General features: G+C 38.8%; 1 protein-coding gene across 2 annotated transcripts in view; it reads left to right on the top strand.

Moving 5' to 3' along the window:
• KIF6 (kinesin family member 6) overlaps window positions 1-18,217 on the top strand; it is a 440,006-nt gene that overhangs the window by 144,083 nt on the left and 277,706 nt on the right. For both annotated transcript variants that reach the window (XM_034991249.1, XM_034991248.1), the window contains exons 7-9: window positions 2,693-2,899; window positions 11,961-12,104; window positions 13,023-13,109. In XM_034991249.1, the coding sequence (XP_034847140.1) occupies window positions 2,693-2,899; window positions 11,961-12,104; window positions 13,023-13,109 (438 nt within the window). The remainder of the gene's footprint in view (window positions 1-2,692; window positions 2,900-11,960; window positions 12,105-13,022; window positions 13,110-18,217) is intronic.

Genomic DNA, 18,217 nt, shown 5'->3' with positions numbered 1-18,217 from the left:
ACTGGAGGGGATTATGTTGAGTGAAATAAGTCAAACAGAGAAAGACGTATCATATGATCTCACTGATATGAGGAAATCTTAATTGTAGGAAACAAACTGAGGGTTGCTGGAGTGGGGGGTTGGGTGGGAGGGATGGGGTGACTGGGTAATAGACACTGGGGAGGGTATGTGCTCTGGTAAGCGCTGTGAATTGTGCAAGACTGTTGAATCTCAGATCTGTACCCCTGAAACAAATAATGCAATATATGTTAAGAAAAAAAAAAAGAAGAAGAAGGTAGTGGGAGGGGAAGAATGAAGCAGGGGAAATCGGAGGGGTAGACGAACCATGATAGACGATGGACTCTGAAAAACAAACAGGGTTCTAGAGGGGAGGGGGGTGGGAGGATGGGTTAGCCTGGTGGTGGGTATTGAGGAGGGCACATTCTGCATGGAGCACTGGGTGTTATGCACAAACAATGAATCATGGAACACTTCATCTAAAACTAATGATGTAATGTATGGGGATTAACATAAGAATAAAAAAAAATATATATATATATATATAAATGGAAAATCAATAGTAAAATTTTCTAGCCTCTGTGGATAAAAAAAAAAAAAATGGATTCTTAATGTTTATTCTCACCAGCAGTATATAAAAGTTCCCATTTCTTTGTATCTTTACAAACCTTAACTCATTAGACTTTGGTTTTTTTTTAATTTTGTCAGTCTGACAGATGTGAATGAAATAGTTTATCATTATGGCTCAAATTAGTTGTCCTGATTATTTGTGAGTTTGAGCACTTTTTTTCAAATACTTATTGACCATGTTCAGGTTTCCTCTTTATGGGTTGCCTGTTCATATCCTTTGCTCATCTTTTTCTGAGTTGTCTTTTTCTTATTGACATGTGGGAGTTCCTTATTTCAAATATTAATCTTTTGTCAGCTGTATGGATTGCAAATATCATCTCCCGGTCTTCTAAATTTGTGGCAGATTTTATCACTCAGAAGTTCTTCAATTTTGGATAATTTGGTCAAATACTTTCAATCAATTCATTTTTGTGTTTAATGTCTTATCATAAAAGATCCATTACTAGGGATGCCTGGGTGGCTCAGTCGGTTAAGTGGCTGACTTGTGATTTTGGCTCAGGTCATGATCTCATGGGTTATGAGATTGAGTCCCGTGTCAGGCTCCACAGTCAGTGGGGAGTCTGCTTGAGATCTCTTCCTCTGCCTCTCTCCCCACTCGCTCTCTCACTTTCTCTCTCTCTCAAATAAATCTCAAATAAATCTTTATTAAAAAAAAAAGATCCATTACTACCTTGGGTTGACTATGATATCCTTCTGTATTTTCTTATATTAGTGTTAAAATTGTGTTATTTTATGTATAAGTCTTTAATACATTCTGGAATTTATTTGTGTCTGGTGTGAGAAAGCAACCTAAATTTATTTTGTTTAAGATGGAGAGCCGGTTATTGTAGCACTATTTGTTAATTAGTCCATCCTTTCTCCACGGCAGTGTGATGTCTCCTCTATCTTATACAGAGTGCTGAAATGAGCCCAACATGTTTTACTGTTTATCTGTTCCTGCAGCAACACCACACTGTTTTAATTACCGTGGCATTATGATATACCCTGATGTATAGCAGGACAAGTTCCCCTCTCTTGTTCTTCTTTCACAGAATTATTTTTGTTATTTTTTAATATTTGCTCTTCCATCTGTGTTTTAGAATCAATTTGTTTGTTCTGTTCCACAAACCTAATGTGTGGTATTTTTATTTCAATTGCATGGAATATATAGGTTAATACAGAGAAATTAATATAGAAATGAATTTTTAGTTTTCCCATCCCTGACATGGTATATTAATATCTGGACACCTTTTACTCAGGTTTCCTTTTTGTATCTTTTAATATAATTTTCCCTACAAATCACGCATTTTTATAAGATTAGTCGTCTGTTATCTCATTGTCTTTGTGGCCATTAGAAGTATTGTATTTCCTGATTAATTATTGCTGGGTTATTAGAACTTTCTTGATCTGGCATGTTGATCTTGGATCCAGCAACCTTGCTAAACTTCTTAGTTTTTAACAGTTTATAGATGCTCCTGCATTTTCTATATGGACCACCATATTTTCTGTACATAATGATGTTTTAATCTCTTCTTTTCCTGTCACTATGACTTGTATTTCTTTTTCTTATTTATTACATTGGCTGGGACCCCTGTTCACTGTTGGGTAGTAGCAGTGATACTGGGCATCCTCATCTGTGGGTTGTGTTTATTAGTGTATATATATATACACTATATATGTATATATATAAGTGTATAATGAATTCCCCCACTGCATCCATTTTCACCTTTTTTCCCATGACATTCCCATTAAGCATTTGCAGTATGGCTAGCCAAGGTTAAGGTAGGGAGTGTGGCCATGTAATGAAATTAAGTTATATTAGTAAGAGGACCCACGCTTTACTTCATTTGAACTCTTTCCTCACTTTCTGAATTAACCCATCCATATCTGTTGTCAGTCATTCAAGAGACAGTATATTAAAAATAACTCACTTTGAGAGATCTCAGCTACAAGCTTTTTGTTGAGTTTGACAGCATTAGCTTCATTGGAAATGTCATACCATTACAAACATAAATCTAAACTTTTTGATAGTCTGCCAAAATTCTCATTGTTCACATTAATTTTGTTTTGCACTTTCATTTTACAGACTCCAATGAACCAGGCTTCAACTCGTTCCCACTGCATTTTCACTATTCATTTATCAAGCAAGGAACCAGGATCTGCAACTGTCCGGCATGCTAAACTTCATTTGGTTGACCTGGCTGGTTCAGAGCGAGTTGCGAAGACTGGAGTAGGGGGCCAACTTCTAACAGAGGCCAAGTATATCAACTTGTCCCTACATTACTTAGAACAGGTAAAAATGGGCACAACGGGGTGTAACTGTATCCACCATTTGCTGATAGACTTTGCATCAGGCACTCTGCTAGCATTGTTGTTTTGTTGTTTTCTTCCTTTATTTTGGTAAAATATACATAACATAAACTTCATCATTTTAATCATTTTTAAGTGTACAATTCTGTGTCATTTAGTTCACAGTGTTGTGTAACCATCACTGCCATCTATTTCCAGAACTTTTTCGTGACCCCAAACAGAAGCTCTGTACTCATTAAACAATAATTTTCCATTTCCTTATGCTCCCAGTACCTGGTGACCTCTATTCTACTTTCTGTCTCTATGAACTTGCCTGTTCTAGATACTCAAATACTTGGAATCATACAATATTTGTCCTTTTCAGTCTGGTGTATGTCACTTAGCATAATGTCTTCAAAGTCCATCCATGTTGTAGCATGTATTTGAATTTCATTCCTCTGTAAAGCTGAGTAATGTTTTATTATATGCATGTGCCATGCCCTGTTTATCCATTCATCCATCAATGGATGCTTGGGTTCTTACTCCTTTTGGCTATTGTGAATAATGCTGCTGTGAACAGTGGTGTAGCTACTAGCATTTTGTATATACCATTGCATTTAAACCTTCCAACAGCCCTATACTGTTGGTATTAATTATTCCCATCTTAAAGATTTTAAAGCTCAGGTCTTCCTGAGGCCTTCCCAAGGTTACCAGCTAATGGTGAGATGAGGATTCGAATCTTGAATTGCTTGGCTCCAAAGACCATGTTTTCTCTCACTATACCTTATTGTTTTTGTTTTTGTTTTTGTTTTTTCTCAGTACTGCTTTTTGGCAGCATTAATAATAATTTATTATAGAGGCTGTTAAAACTAATTGTTTTTATTATAAAATTTGTAGTGGGTGTGAGTATAGGTTATAAATGGCCTCCCATGGCCTATCTTTTCAGGCTAGTAGATTAGTTGTGGGAACATAATTTAGAGATGACTGATATCTTTTCAGCTTCTGGTGACTTCATCTAGCTGGTGATTGTGATCCTATGAAAGTTCTCTTTGCTTTAGCTTCTTCCCCTGCCAACCCCTACCCCAAGTTTACTACAATCTATCCCAGTTTATGCTCTATTTTTGATTTCTGAATCTGACTCCAAGTGCAAAGAAAGCTTGTCTGAATTTAGCTAAATAAATTTTCCAGAAAAAAAAAAATCCTCATCCCTAAAATGAGCATATTGAATTAGATGATTTCTCAAGTTCTTCCAGCTCCATGAGTAAAGTGCTGTGACTTGAATGTTAAAGATGGCAACTGCTTCCAAATTCTAAGAAAAAAAAAAAAAAAAAAGCATGATCAAAAACTGGAGAAGAGAAGTACAGAGTATATTGGCAAGGCAGAAGGACTTGCTAATGAGTGTTGGAGGCTAAAAGATTTGAAAAAACAAACAGAACTCCCCCCCCTTTTCTTTTACTGCCTAATAAACCCTTTTGAGACTGATATTGTCCTGATGTTAAATGCTTCCTAATGGTCAAGTTGGCTGAGAAAGCAGATTGAGAGAAACCTAAGGGAGCTGTATCTGAACAAGGTGCATGCAGTTAGGCTCTGACTAAATGAACCCCAGTAAGGCAGCACCCAGAGATTAATGGCCTGCATGGTGTTCAGATGATTTTAGTGTTTCTGACAAGACTCAGCCTTCCCTACCTCTTCCTTGCTCAAATATTACATAGTATTTTTGCTTAACAGCTTTTTACTTAATAGAACACTTATAAAACACTGACATGAAAACATAATGGACTATATTCAAAGTGCTTTATTTCAAAGAAATATACCCAGTTGTTTCTGATGGTAGCACTGTCTGCTTTAATCCCCATTGTGCCCATCTGTTCATACAAAATTATATTCATTAGTTAAATCAGAATTTCCACCAATTGTTATCACTCAAGGAAAACCTTCTGCCCCTAATCCTCTCTCTTCATTCTACACAACCTTTGCAAGCTGCTACTTCTCATTAAAGCTCTTCCTTTCCCCACATCTCTTCTCTTCAAAATTCTTATAACATCAGCCTCATGTGAGTAGTCTTGGTGGCTCTATGCATTTGATTTTCTATATAATGAATTTATTTATTTACAAGGAGCAGTAGTGTGCTGAGGACTGCGCTAGGCACTGGAGCATAGTGCTGAACAAAGTAGAAACGGCCCTTGCACCAAAGGTCTCAGGGGCCAGTGCAGGGAGATGCGCATGGAATAAATAGTCATTAAATACTTGGCTGTCTTCCAGGTGAGTTGTTCAGAGAAAGGCCAAGGGGTAAGGAGAGCTTGTAATGGGGGACCAGACTTTGGCTGAGGAGGGCAAAGGGAATGAAAGTTCTCTCAGGGCTGATATTAAACAGAGACTCAAAAAACAAGTAGGAGGGAACCAGGCAGGGCTGGGGTTAGAGCATGTCAGGCAGTGGGAACTGGGAGTCCATTAGCCCTTAGCTCCAGTCCAGGGGGTTCAATTCAGCCAGGGCCACAGCAATACTCACATGTCATTGACCTTTGGCTTTCTGAATGTCAGTTATCTGTTTCATGTGCATCCAACGCATCACTCCAGCTGTTAACTACTTACACTGATCTACAGATGTCTTCCTGGAGGTTATGGCATAAGGTAACAGAGAGAGAAGGAGGGGAAGATTAGCATGAGAGGGAAGAGGGACAGAAATATGGAAAAGTGCAGGATATGGACATAGATACGTGGGGTTGAGTAAATCTAGGAGTTGTGGTGAGAGAGGAAGTAGGTGGGTAGTAGAGAAATTTTGGTATTTCACATAGAAAGAGATAAGCGAGAGAGAACCAAGGAGTACAGGGGAAGGAGAATAATAAAAAGAGGAGCAGATACTATTAATGAAATAACGGAATTCAAGGACTTTTATACCCAGGTTTTCTTTATGCAGGACTTGATTATGGGGTTAACGAGACTGGAAGTGTAACACATTTTAGTTTAACTCCATTCATTCATTCATTCATTCATTTCACTCATTCATTCAACAAACTGTGACTAAGTGTCTTTGAAGTGCTATGAGTTATGTTAGACAATGGGAGTAAATACACAATTGAGAAATGGTGCTATCAAGTTATCCAGTGAAGGAGCAAAGCATATAAACAAATCCTTACATATGGTCAGATAAATGCTGTATTAGCAATTCGTTAATTCATGTAATCAATTACATCCTCTCCATCTCAGTTTCAATATATAGATGGAGATGTCCTAGGGAATAGAAAATTTGGTAACCTCTCTTACACTTATTAGCCCATGTTGGTTATAGAAATCCCATGCAGAACTGTCACTGCCTTTCTGGCCATCATTGTGGACCTTACACCTGCTCCCAGGGTACAGCCTTTCTGAGTTGAATGCACCTTATTGTGCTTATAAGTAAATAAATTTCTGTTTGTCAGAGTATTGTTGGTTTTGGAATTTTCCTTGTGTATGCAGTACTCTTTCCAAAAAGTCTCCTCGAAAACATTTTAAGCCACAATAAGAGGGTACATCTCAGCCCTAGAAATTAAATCCATGGAAGAAAAGGAGGAGAGCATGCATACTTGTTCTTACCATAAGCCTCACCGAGTGCTCCTGGTGTGACCCTCAGTCTCTGTCAGCCCAAACATCAAGTGAGAAACCACTGGGAACAGAGTGTTTGCTCTCTGCCTCTACAGAAATCAGAATCTGGTTTTCCTTCAGCCAGTTATCCACCATAAGTGGGACTTCTTCAGAGTTTCAGTTTCCACTTGGCTTCCACTGAATGTGTGTGTTCAGGAGAAAAACTAATGTTGCCAGTGCCAGTTGTAACCACTCCAAATCACTGTCAGTTTTCAGAGGATAATTTTCCATGTGCTGAGCTCTTTAAAAGAAAATCTCTTTAATTCATTGAATAGTAATCTGATTGATTGATTTTAAGAATAGTTTCTAGGTACTTGAAGATATTATTAAGTATAATGTGAGTGTCTACTCTTTGTTGCTTAAAGAATGCCTTCAGGAACATTTTTTTTTTTTTTTTTTTTTTTGTATTTACACATGGAATTCCAAGTGGGAGTAAACATTTAAAAAAAAAAAATCCAGGTTGTATAACCATCTCCTTAGCCTGTGCTGTTCAGATCATTTGGTTCCGGGCCAATTTAGAGAGCCCAAAGCAACCCCGTAAAGAATAATCCATCTTGGGCGCCTGGGTGGCTTAGTCGTTAAGCGTCTGCTTTTGGCTCCCAGGTCATGATCCCAGGGTCCTGGGATCGAGTCCCACATCGGGCTCCCTGCTCGGCGGGAAGCCTGCTTCTCCCTCTCCCACTCCCCCTGCTTGTGTTTCTGCTCTCACTATCTCTCTCTCTGTCAAATAAATAAAAATCTTTAAAAAATTTTAAAAAAAAGAATAATCCATCTTTGCCTCTTTCCCGAATACCGGCCATTTCTGGGTCACTCTGAAGATCTGTATCTTCTCCAAGGGTCTGGACTTATTCTGATGTACCCAGGCTCCTTTAGAGCTGAGAAGTTGCCTGTTCAGAGCTCTCTGGTAGAGAAATGGCCCAGGACTGGCTTTATATAGCTGTAACAAGTGTCCAGAGGGATTCTAAAGAACATAGCCTGGATACCTCTGCAAACGGAGTGCTTTTTGTTTTACTATCCCAGAAACAATCTCTATTCATCTTTAAAACATTTCTGTGAGATAGGCAGGTATTTTAATCCCACTTCTACAGGTGAGGAAACAGAGACTAATAAATTTAAGAGATCTGCCTAAAATTGCACAAGTGAGGCAGCTAGATTCTGCCTCTAAGTCCGGGGTTCTTTCTTTTATTATGCACTGCTTTCATTTTCCCCATTTTTAAAGACCATGCTTTCCAATCCATAGTCACATTTGGAATTTTAATTATTCTCTTGAACCATTTTAGAACCCTTTCTGGAAAGGGCGTTGGAATTGCCTTTACAACATTCACTGCAAGAGTAGCAGCCATGAGCCCATCCCAGATCTAGGAGTAGACCTTGACTAGTCTAAGCCAGTTGGAGCCTCGGCTGTAGTGATTGGTTCAGACATGGGCCCATGACCCAAGTTGGTCCCTAGGGAAGCTCGGGATATATGTTTAATGATTAGAGAACTTTCTGACATCAGTTATAAATAAGGATATTTGGCAGCCATCCCGTGGCCATGAAGAGAGGCAGACTTCTACAACATAGAAGGTAGAGCAGAGATATTGGCGAAAACCAAATCCTTGGTGGCAGCACTGACCTTTTGGGTTATGTGTAACCTAAAACCTTTCCTATTATAGTTACATAGGCCAATAAATTTACCTTATGAATAAATCCAGTTTGGGCTACATTTTCTGTTACTGCAGCCAATACCAAATTAACTAACCCCATTGAATTTAATACCAGCATGAAGTTTAATAAGCATATTCTCCTTTATGTCATCTAAGTTGTCATAAAGCTGTTGAATAGAAGAGATTGTTTCCTGGAGCAGGAAAAAAAAATAGTGACATTTGTTTTATAAAAGAATTTCAAAGTACTTAGAACATTGTCAGATACTTAATTATGATTCATAAACAATAATGCCACCCTCTCACACATCTGTCAGACCAACCCCTGTTTGGTCTGGTGTTTGGCATTTGGGCCTGCCTTGATTGTTAGAGATATTTCATTTGTCCTCTTGGTTCTGAGGGTCTGGAGTTCTACTCAGCATCCCCTCCTACCACCTTGCCACTCAGATTTGGGTCTGCCACGTTCCCCACTTCCTTTCCAATTACATCGAAACTCAGTTCCACCAAATCTCATTCCATACTATTGATCCTCGTGCTGTCTTCCTAGGTGAAGCTAATTAATCTACTTATTTATTTATTCATTTATTTCACATAAAGTTGTTGAACACATGTTGTATTAGTCAGATTTCTTAATCATAAACTGGAAAACCTACTGTAGCTAATTTAAGCAACACAGAATTTATTAAACATAAAGAACCTCAAGAAAAGTTAGAAAACTGGGCTTGGATACTACCCAGCCCAAAGCACAGCAAATAAGAGACACATCTAACCACACCACTGAACTGCTCTGTGAAATATTACCATTATCCCCCCTTGGCACCCAGGACACTAAGTCCTGGCTTCCAGAAAGTTCCTGCAGCTGCCTCAAAGGAACCAGATGCCTTCGCCACCACACTCTCCTATAAATCTGATCTTCCTCTTTGTGGCCACCACCTCTCATCACTCACCTCCCAGCCCCACTCCCACAAGAGTGTCCTTTTGATGGAGCTAGGTCTCATGTAGAGCGTTGAGTTGTAAGAGAGACAGGAAGTGTTGCTTCATAGTAAGTGAAACTAGAATGGGGGTTATCCTGAGAACTGAGTAATAAGACAATGTAGTTTCTGCCCCATGGACTGGGGACCAGACACTGCTCTAGGCAGTGGGGTAGAACTGTGAATGAGAGAAACAAAGTCCCTGGCCTAATGAAGCTGAAAGCCAAGTAAGGAAGCAAATTTAAAAAAGTAAATAAATGAATAGAATTTCAAATAGTGATAAGAACAGGAAGAAAAATGAAATAGATTAAAAGCCTGGAGATAGGTATGTTACATTTGACAAGGTGTTCAGTGAAAGCCCTTGTGAGGAGACAAGATGTGAGCAAAAATTTGAATGATGTGAAACAGGAAGCTATATGAAAATCTGGGCAACATTCTAGATAAAAAGAACAACAAATTCAAAGGAGTGGAGACAACCTTGGGATGGTGGAGCAGCAGTAAGGCAAATGTGGGCTATGAAAGCACAACAGAAGATGAGGACAGATAGGTAGGAACCAGATCATGCAGGAGTTGGGTCATTGTGGTGTTTCAGGAAGCTATGGGAAGGTTGTAAGCAAGGAAGTGACTTGATGTAACTTATATTTTATAAAGATTTCTCTGTGGAGAGTAGACCGGGGGGGTGGGGAGGCGGGGAGGTGGGCAAAAAGAGAAACAAGGACTGAGTCAAAGCCTTGTGTAGTCCAAGGAAGGGATGATGGAGGCTTGGCCTGGAATGGTGACAGAAGAAGTGGAAAAATTGGTCCAATTCTGGACATGTCTTTTAGGTAAAACTAATAGAAATCACTGATGGATTAGATGTTGGAAATGAGGGGAAATAAGGATGATGCCCAGGGTTTTGTCCTGAGCCACTAGGTAGATGGTGGTGCCATCAATAATGATGGGTAAAGACTGGAAAAGAATCAGATTTGTGGGGAGAGGGGTGAGAAGGTCAAGAATAGACATCCAAGTGGAGATTTAGGGTTGCCACAGAGACAGCAGCTCAGGGAACAGGTGGAAGCTGATGATATCAGTTGAGGAGATGTCAGGATATATATGTATTTAATGCCAGGGGATTGGATGAGATTCCACAGAGAGAATGTAGATAAGAAAGAGAAGAGGATCAAGGACTGAGCCCTGGAGCACTCCAATGTTTATAATTTAGGAAGAAGGAAAGGAAGCATTCATTAACTAGTGTTTGAGGGAAGATGAAAACCAGGGAAATGCGGTGTCCTGGTTACCAATGAATAAAGTGTTTTTCCAAAAGGAGGCAGTGAGTACCTGGGTTGAATGCTTACTCAACTCAAAAGTCTAATAAGATGGCAATAAATGCTTTGGGTACAACAGGGGTTGCTGAGCCTTGGCAAGAGCCATCTTAGTCTTTAGACTAGTGGGCATGCAGGGTGGGAATGATCCAAGTGAGAGAGAGAAATTGATGGAGAAGAAAAGGGATAATTTTAGGAGTAAGGTAAGTGAGAGGAGAAGGAGAGAATAAGGGGCTGGCCTTAGAAGGAGCAGTTTGGTGACACAGGAAGGGCAGAGTGTGGGGGGCATTTAGTGATGGGACAGCAGATGGTTCTGGTCTGGCTGTTCACATCTAATGGAAGGGTGTGTGGCCATCAGCTAAGACTAAAGGCAGGAAGAGGAGGCTGGGTGGAGGTCTGAAACAAAAGGATAAGATGTGAAAGCCTCATGCCTGAGAGTGGAGAAGTAATTTTTGAGAGAAATTATCACAGGATATCTGGTTTATAATAAAATCTGTGGTCATGAATTTAAAGCAGGACCAGTGGTATTGTGTGTTTTTTGCCCTAAACAGCCTTTGAAAACAACCTTGTTTTATAAACCAAGGGAGTAGAAGAAGTTCTGATGGGAAGGGAGGGAAGGTTAGAACAATGGTAGGTGTTATTAGAGGTATTTTCAAGAGTCGGGTCCTTGTGATGCCTCTGAAGTCACATCTGTGGGTGTCTTATTCCTCATACTTGGGATGGACATCCTAGCACTGGGTTCATCTTCCTAGGAAAACTGTGAACCCCTGGTGGCTCCCTTTGGGGACAATTCCACAGCAACCTTTCATCCAGCTAGTACCTTCCTATTAAGTGAAAAGTAAGATGAGCAAGCCTTAGTTGAACCAACATAAACTTCCTCCATCACTTAGAATGGTAGCAAACATGTATACAGCACTGAGCTAGGTACTTCTCAAAGTAATTTGTACATTTTAACTCTCAGTCATCCCAACTCCCTACGAGGTAGATGTTATCTTTTCTCTGTTTTACAGTTGAGGACACTGAGGCAGAGATGTTGAGTGACATGTCCTAGTAAGGCTAGAATTTGGACCTGGACAATGTGGTACCAGATTCTTGGATCTCCACACTAACCCCTGCTGTCTCTCATAGTTCTTATTTACTGCTCTGCCTCTTCTGCCTTAAAGATGGGTCATAGAGATCAGTTTTGGTAAGATTTTAAAACTCTGGCATGATTTCCTTTAGAATTTTACATGAATTTTCCAATGGCTGAAGACAAGATAATAATGTATCCTATTCTATGCCAAGTTATATCATCTGTCCAAAAATTACAGCATTCACAGTGGTATGTTTTTGCTAAGTTTACTTCCCTCCATCTCTACCATTATTGTACCAAATCATGTTAAGATATTTATTTTGAGCCCAAGTTTTAGATGTTACCCTGCATTCAGTTATGATTTCTGTTTGAATTTTCACTGCAGTTGCAGCTTAGCTGAGCTCCAGATATGCATTGTCTGCTAACCTAATGCCATTATTTTTCTACCATGCCACAGGTGATCATTGCTCTTTCTGAAAAACACCGTGCACACATTCCCTACAGGAACTCCATGATGACCAGTGTCCTAAGAGACAGTTTGGGAGGGAACTGCATGACGACCATGATCGCAACACTCTCTTTAGAGAAAAGGAATATCGACGTATGTTGGTTCTTTCTGGAGATCTCAGTCTGAGTTTCTGTTGCTAGTTTATGAGATGGCATTGAGGGTCCTGGGTGGGTTTCCATCTTTTCAGCTGGGTTGGGGTATGCTCTGAGATGTAAACACCCTACAGAGTTCACAGCTTTGGCTGGTTTGCCAGCAGTATAATTACCCCCATTTAAGAATGGACTTCACACAGCCCAGGATGGTGGGAAGAAGGCTCAGACACAAATTTTGGAAAGCCTGCTGCTGGGTTAGTTATCTTGGCCAGAGGACATGAGAGAGGAGACCCATTAGCTTCTGTTCTGTTTAGCTCCTGATTACTAAGATACCTTGGAGGCATCTCTAGGATGTGTCCCTAGACGTGTCACTGAGTGCAGCTCAAGGGCTGGCTACTGACTGGCTTTCTTGGGTTGCTTTAGACTCAGCTTCATGTTTTATGCACCACAGTCTAATGCTTGGGATCCAGACTTTCTCCAGAAAGGAAAACAAGAAGTGGCAGGGTGTCTTCCAAAACGAGGCTAATCCAGTGCATTCTAAGTTGTCTCACAAAGCCTCTTTCTGGCCTGTTACAAATGTTTATTTTGTAGTCATTCAGGTTTGTGGATTATAATAGTATCTGCTATGATTATGACATATATGTGGCTCTGGTTTCATAGATTAGTAGTTGAAAACTACATACAGTCACCACGTAGGACCTCATGATCTCCCACATGTTTGGCATGGATCATTTTATTAGGCCAAAATAAAATTTTAATAAAACTGATATTCTAGAGCAAAGCTTCCTAATTTGGAGGTATGTTCCCTCATTGTGTTTTATACACATCAGTCTTTAGATGTGCTTCTTTCTTCTGTGAACAAAAATTAAGGTTTATCTCTCTAAGCCATAACAGTTTAAGGAGTTATTTTGCTTTATAGGAGTCGATATCTACCTGCAGATTTGCACAACGAGTGGCGCTCATAAAGAATGAAGCTGTTCTTAATGAAGAAATCGATCCTAAATTGGTAAGCAGCTTTGAACTTACGAGTCTGGAAGAAAAATCAAAGTGGATCAAAGATTAGTAAAACTTGAGGGGCACGTCCTCCATACCAGGCAGTGTTCTAAGTATTGGAAACATATCAATTTATTAAATTCTCACAAGAAGCTTATGAGTAGATGTCATCTCCATTCCCGCTTTACAGATGACAAAACTGAGGCACAGAAATGTTAACTAACTTGTTGAGAGTCACAGCCTCCACAAGTGGCAGAGCCAGGATTCAGGTGCAGACAGTCTGATGCAAGGACCTGCCGCCTGCAGTCCCATCAGTCTGCTCCTAGGATAATGAAATGAGTCCTGAGGATGCGTGCGACACAGTCGTGGCCAGTTATATTTACATGCAGGTAGTAGCCTTTCAGAAAACATCAGTTTAAGTTTCTAGAGATAATAATAATAGACCATCTTCTATAAAAGCTAACAGAGAAAAAGAAGTTTTAATGGTTATTAAGTAGAACCGTATTTTGCACAACTGTCCTCTTACTTACTTTAGAGACAAAAAAATTAATCATTGGGGTGCCTGGGTGGCTCAGTCAGTTAAGCATCCAACTCTTGATTTCAGCTCAGGTCATGATCTCAGGGTCGTGGGATTGAGCCCCGTGTTGGGCTCCGTGCTCAGTGAGGAGTCTGCTTAAGATTCTCTGTCTCTCTCTCTCTCTGCCCCTTCTCCTGTTCCCTTGCTTTCTCTTGCTCTCTCAAAATAAATAAATAAATCTTTAAAAAAAATTAATCATTGGTTGGGTCCATGGAAAAATAGCCAAACTTCTAGTTTTATAACAATGAATCCTGCTTTATCAGAGTGCTTTTTTAAAGCAAAAATATTTGCAAGTTCCATGACTCAGATCCTCATTTTAAATGCAGATGTTTTCTCTCTATTTTGTTAGTCTTCTCTAAATGAAATACAACATGGAATCAACTTATGCCAACACTGAAAATGTAGAAATAAAATATTTCAATTTTGTACATTCCCAAATTAAGATTATATTACTTTTCAAATCACTCAGCTTTTAAAATTTTCTCTAGAACATAAGCTAGTGTAGGCTTAGCAGTACACATTATAAAAAAGGGTGTGAAATCTCACCAACACTGCTTCATTTATAAATTCCTCAAATTCCAAAATAATAATAATAATAATAATAATAATAATAATAATAACCTTCTCAAATTCACTGTTACCCATATTAATTATTTCCTTCTGATTGTTTGCCCTGTCTCCCTGAAATCATTGCGCTGAAGTATAGAGACAAGGTTAAAAGAATAATGTGGTTACTTGTTTTACCCCGCTTGCCTCAGGAGCTTGAGCAGCCCAGATGGAAATCTCTTCTGGAGAAACCAAGTGGGTGAGGCAGGGCCTCTTTGCAGCACAGGCCCTGGTCACACAGTGCCCCTGCTGGAAGAAGGAGTCAGAATTCTAAGGCATGGGTCAAGTGGAAGGGAACTCATAGGATGACTTCTTCTGCCATCCCTGCCTCACCAGCAAGCAGCCCTGTAGCATCACAGCCTGAGAAAGACAGCCATGAGTTGTTAGCCTGAAAACAAAAATTAGTGCATAATTGAAGGAAAATGAACATATTAAATGCTGGAGGGTTTTTTTTCTTTAAATTTGGTTAGAGAAACTTTGAGGGTACTTGAGGAATGTGAAAAAAGGTGAACGTTGTCATGTGTTTGATGTAGGGCTGCAAGAAATGTAAAGAAGAAGGAAACCTGAATCAAAGCTGACAGCTGTTAATTGAACAAATATTGAGGTCTTCCTTGTTAATTTTAGCCATTCTGACAGGTGTGAGGTGGTATCTCATTGTGGTTTTCATTTATATTTCCCTGATGCCAAGTGACACTGAGCACTTTTTCATGTGTCTGTTGGCCATTTGTATGTCTTCTTTGGAAAGACATACAAATGTTCATGTCTTCTGCCCATTTCTTGACTGGATTATTTGTTTTCTAGGTGTTGAATTTTTAAGTTCTTTATAGATCTTGGATACCAGCCCTTTATCTGATATGTCATTTGCAAATATCTTCTCCCATTCCGTGGGTTGCCTCTTAGTTTTGTTGACTATTTCCTTTGCTGTGCAGAAGCTTTTTATCTTGGTGAAGTCCCAATAGTTCATTTTTCCTTTTGTTTCCCTTCCCTTTGGAGACATGTCTTGAAAGAAGTTGCTGTGGCTGATGTTGAAGAGGTTACTGCTTATGTCCTCCTCTAGGATTTTGATGGATTCCTGTCTCACATTGAGGTCTTTAATCCATTTTGAGTTTATCTTTGTGTATGGTGTAAGAAAATGGTCCAGTTTTATTTGTGAGGTGGTGAGCACTGGGTGTAATATGTAACTGATAAATTATTTAACACTATATCTGAAACTAATGATGTACTATATGTTGGCTAATTGAATCTAAACAATAAATAAAATAAAATAAGATTTGTAGGTAAATATATATATATATATATATATATTGAGATCTTCCTGGTGCAGAACAATCTGGTAATTGACAAGTATTATCTCCTGGTCTCTTTTGTAATGGCTTCTAAAAACTGACATTACTGTTCATGACTTTATGGACAGAGCTTTTCTGAAGCACAGGTGGCAATTGCAAATTTGCCCTCAAAACCACCCAAAACACAACTTGGATGGGATTTCTAATATCTTGCTCTCAAAATCCAATGGCACATATGGAACCAGCCCTCTAAGATCAGGATCACCAGGGTTTTGACTTGCTTTCTTTACAAGTTTTAATACCTCAGTAAGACAAGGTAATAAAAGGATTGTAAAGAGGCCAGAGTCTTTCGTGACTCGTATGGGCCAAAATCTAAGGACAGGGGTGCCTGGGTGGCTCAGTTGGTTAAGTAACTGCCTTTGGCTCAGGTCATGATTCTGGAGTCCCAGGATCGAGTCCCACATCGGGCTCCCTACTCAGTGGGGAGTCTGTTTCTCCCTCTAACCCTACCCGCTCTTGTGCACTCTCTCTCTCAAATAAATAAATAAAATCTTTAAAAAAAATCTTCTAAGGATGGCTCTCCTTACAAAGTTTCTACAGTAATTTGATGGGAGGTGTGAGTGGGATGCGTGCGACACAGTCGTGGCCAGTTATATTTACATGCATGTAATGTAAATATACATTATTTACATAATGTATATTTATGTACATTAAATATACATTATATTTGTATAATATACAAATTATACAAATATTAAGTGTAATAATCTCAAAATCATGAAAAGTTGGCTTAGTTTTGAGATTTCTGTTCAGTGACAGAAGTTAATTTGGTTGTTAGATTTGACTTTGAAAGCCTTAGCAGAAGTAGAAAATGTGGCATCAATATTAATTTAGTGGGGGGGGGGAGATACAAATGAATGACTCACATAGTTCCTGTCTAAGGATTTTCACTCTGCAGAGCTTGATGATTCTGAGCATGTTTTTGAAAAGAAGCAAACAACGAAAACCCACTCAATCCTGTGCATTTAAATGAAATTCTAGGAGGACTGACATGTTCAAAATACTCAGTATCCTATTCTTTGTAACTTCTGGTCCTGTCAATGTGGCAGAGATAATATGAACTCCACCTATATATAAAATTTAACAAGCACTTTTGAAATATATGTCTGAGGTTGAATAAGGTAATGTAATTCTCCAGGGCCCAGAAACCAAGCTGAAGCTGCAGTTGTCCTGGAGTAAAGGGATGAAGGGAATTGTAAGAAAGGCATCAAAGTTGGAGCCCTGGAATCTTGGAAGATGGATGATGAACCCATGACATCCTCTCTACTTCCCAACATAAAACCAGTGAAAGGGTGAGCCAGAAAGGAAAAAATCTGCCCACTGGCACAGGAAGATGCTAGGGAAGCTTATCTGCCTTACCCTGAACTTCAGGTGGAGCAAAAGGTGGTTTCTCTGGAAATTTGAAATCCTAAGGCTCTGCTTCCCGTGGGTTTCAAGTTCAAATTTACAAACTCCCTTGGTCTGGTAGACTCCAAGCCAAGAAGTTAGATAAAGGAGCAATAAAATAAATCCAAAAGAGTAGAAAGACAGGAATTAAAAAGTGTAAAAATGAGCGAAAACAAAACCCAAAGCAAAGATACAGTGGAGAGGAGCAACCAAACCTGAAGTTGATTTTTAATCTATTAATAAAATGAAAAAATCTCTGGGAAAGTTAATGAAGAAAAGAATAAAGAAGGCAGAAATCCACACAGTATTTGGAATGAAAAGAGGCCTTAACTATAGGTACAGTAGATAGCTTAAAATAATAATAAAGTATGTTGAAAGACTTTATGGCAGTAAATTTAAAAACAAACAAAATGGACAATTTCCTATAAAAACATAACACTGAAGCTAATGCAATTTATTTTATTATTTTATATTTTAAGAATTTTTAAAAACATGAATATATCTATGACTAATAGACTCAATAATAACAAAGCTACCAAAAGGAGAGAAAGAAAAAGAGAAAGAGGAAAGAAGGAACAGGGGAAGGGGGGAGGAAGGGGAAGAGGGAGGAAGAGAAAGAAGGAAGGAAGGAAGGATGGAGCAGACTCCATGTTTTTTTTAAGTTTACCAAATATTGAAGGAAGAATATAAATTGAATTCAGTCTGCCAATTCTTGTTTTAGGAACTTTGCATTATGATTATTAATACAATATGTGGTATCATGAGCTAGTTGGGTTTACTTTGGGAATTGAAAGATAATGTATCATTAGAAAACATGTTAGTGTATATAGTAAAAGAAAAAGAGCCATGGGAAAAACACCAAATTTCAGGTAATGGTAATGGGGGATTCATTTAGAGAAGGCTATACAGAGGTTCAGGCTTCAAAAGCATCTGTAAGGTTTTATTTCTTAAGCTACATAGTAGGTATATTGATATTCACTTAAGCTAAGTAGTGGATTCACAAGATATCCTTTATATCTTTTTGTATATCTGAAGTAGTTCATGCTAAAAAAAATCACTTGAATCAAGGTGATTCGTCACATTCACAGTTGAAAAGAGAAAACTTATATGATCACATCACTAGATGCAGAAAAAGTATTTTTAACATTAAACATTCACCCATAGTTTGAAAAGACTCATCAAACTATGAATATCAGTGAACAGCCT

Source organism: Mirounga leonina, unplaced genomic scaffold (genome assembly GCF_011800145.1).
Source record: "Mirounga leonina isolate KUSES-001 unplaced genomic scaffold, KU_Mleo_1.0 Mir_53, whole genome shotgun sequence".
Lineage (NCBI taxonomy): Eukaryota > Metazoa > Chordata > Mammalia > Carnivora > Phocidae > Mirounga > Mirounga leonina.
This window is presented reverse-complemented; position numbering and strand designations above follow the sequence as displayed.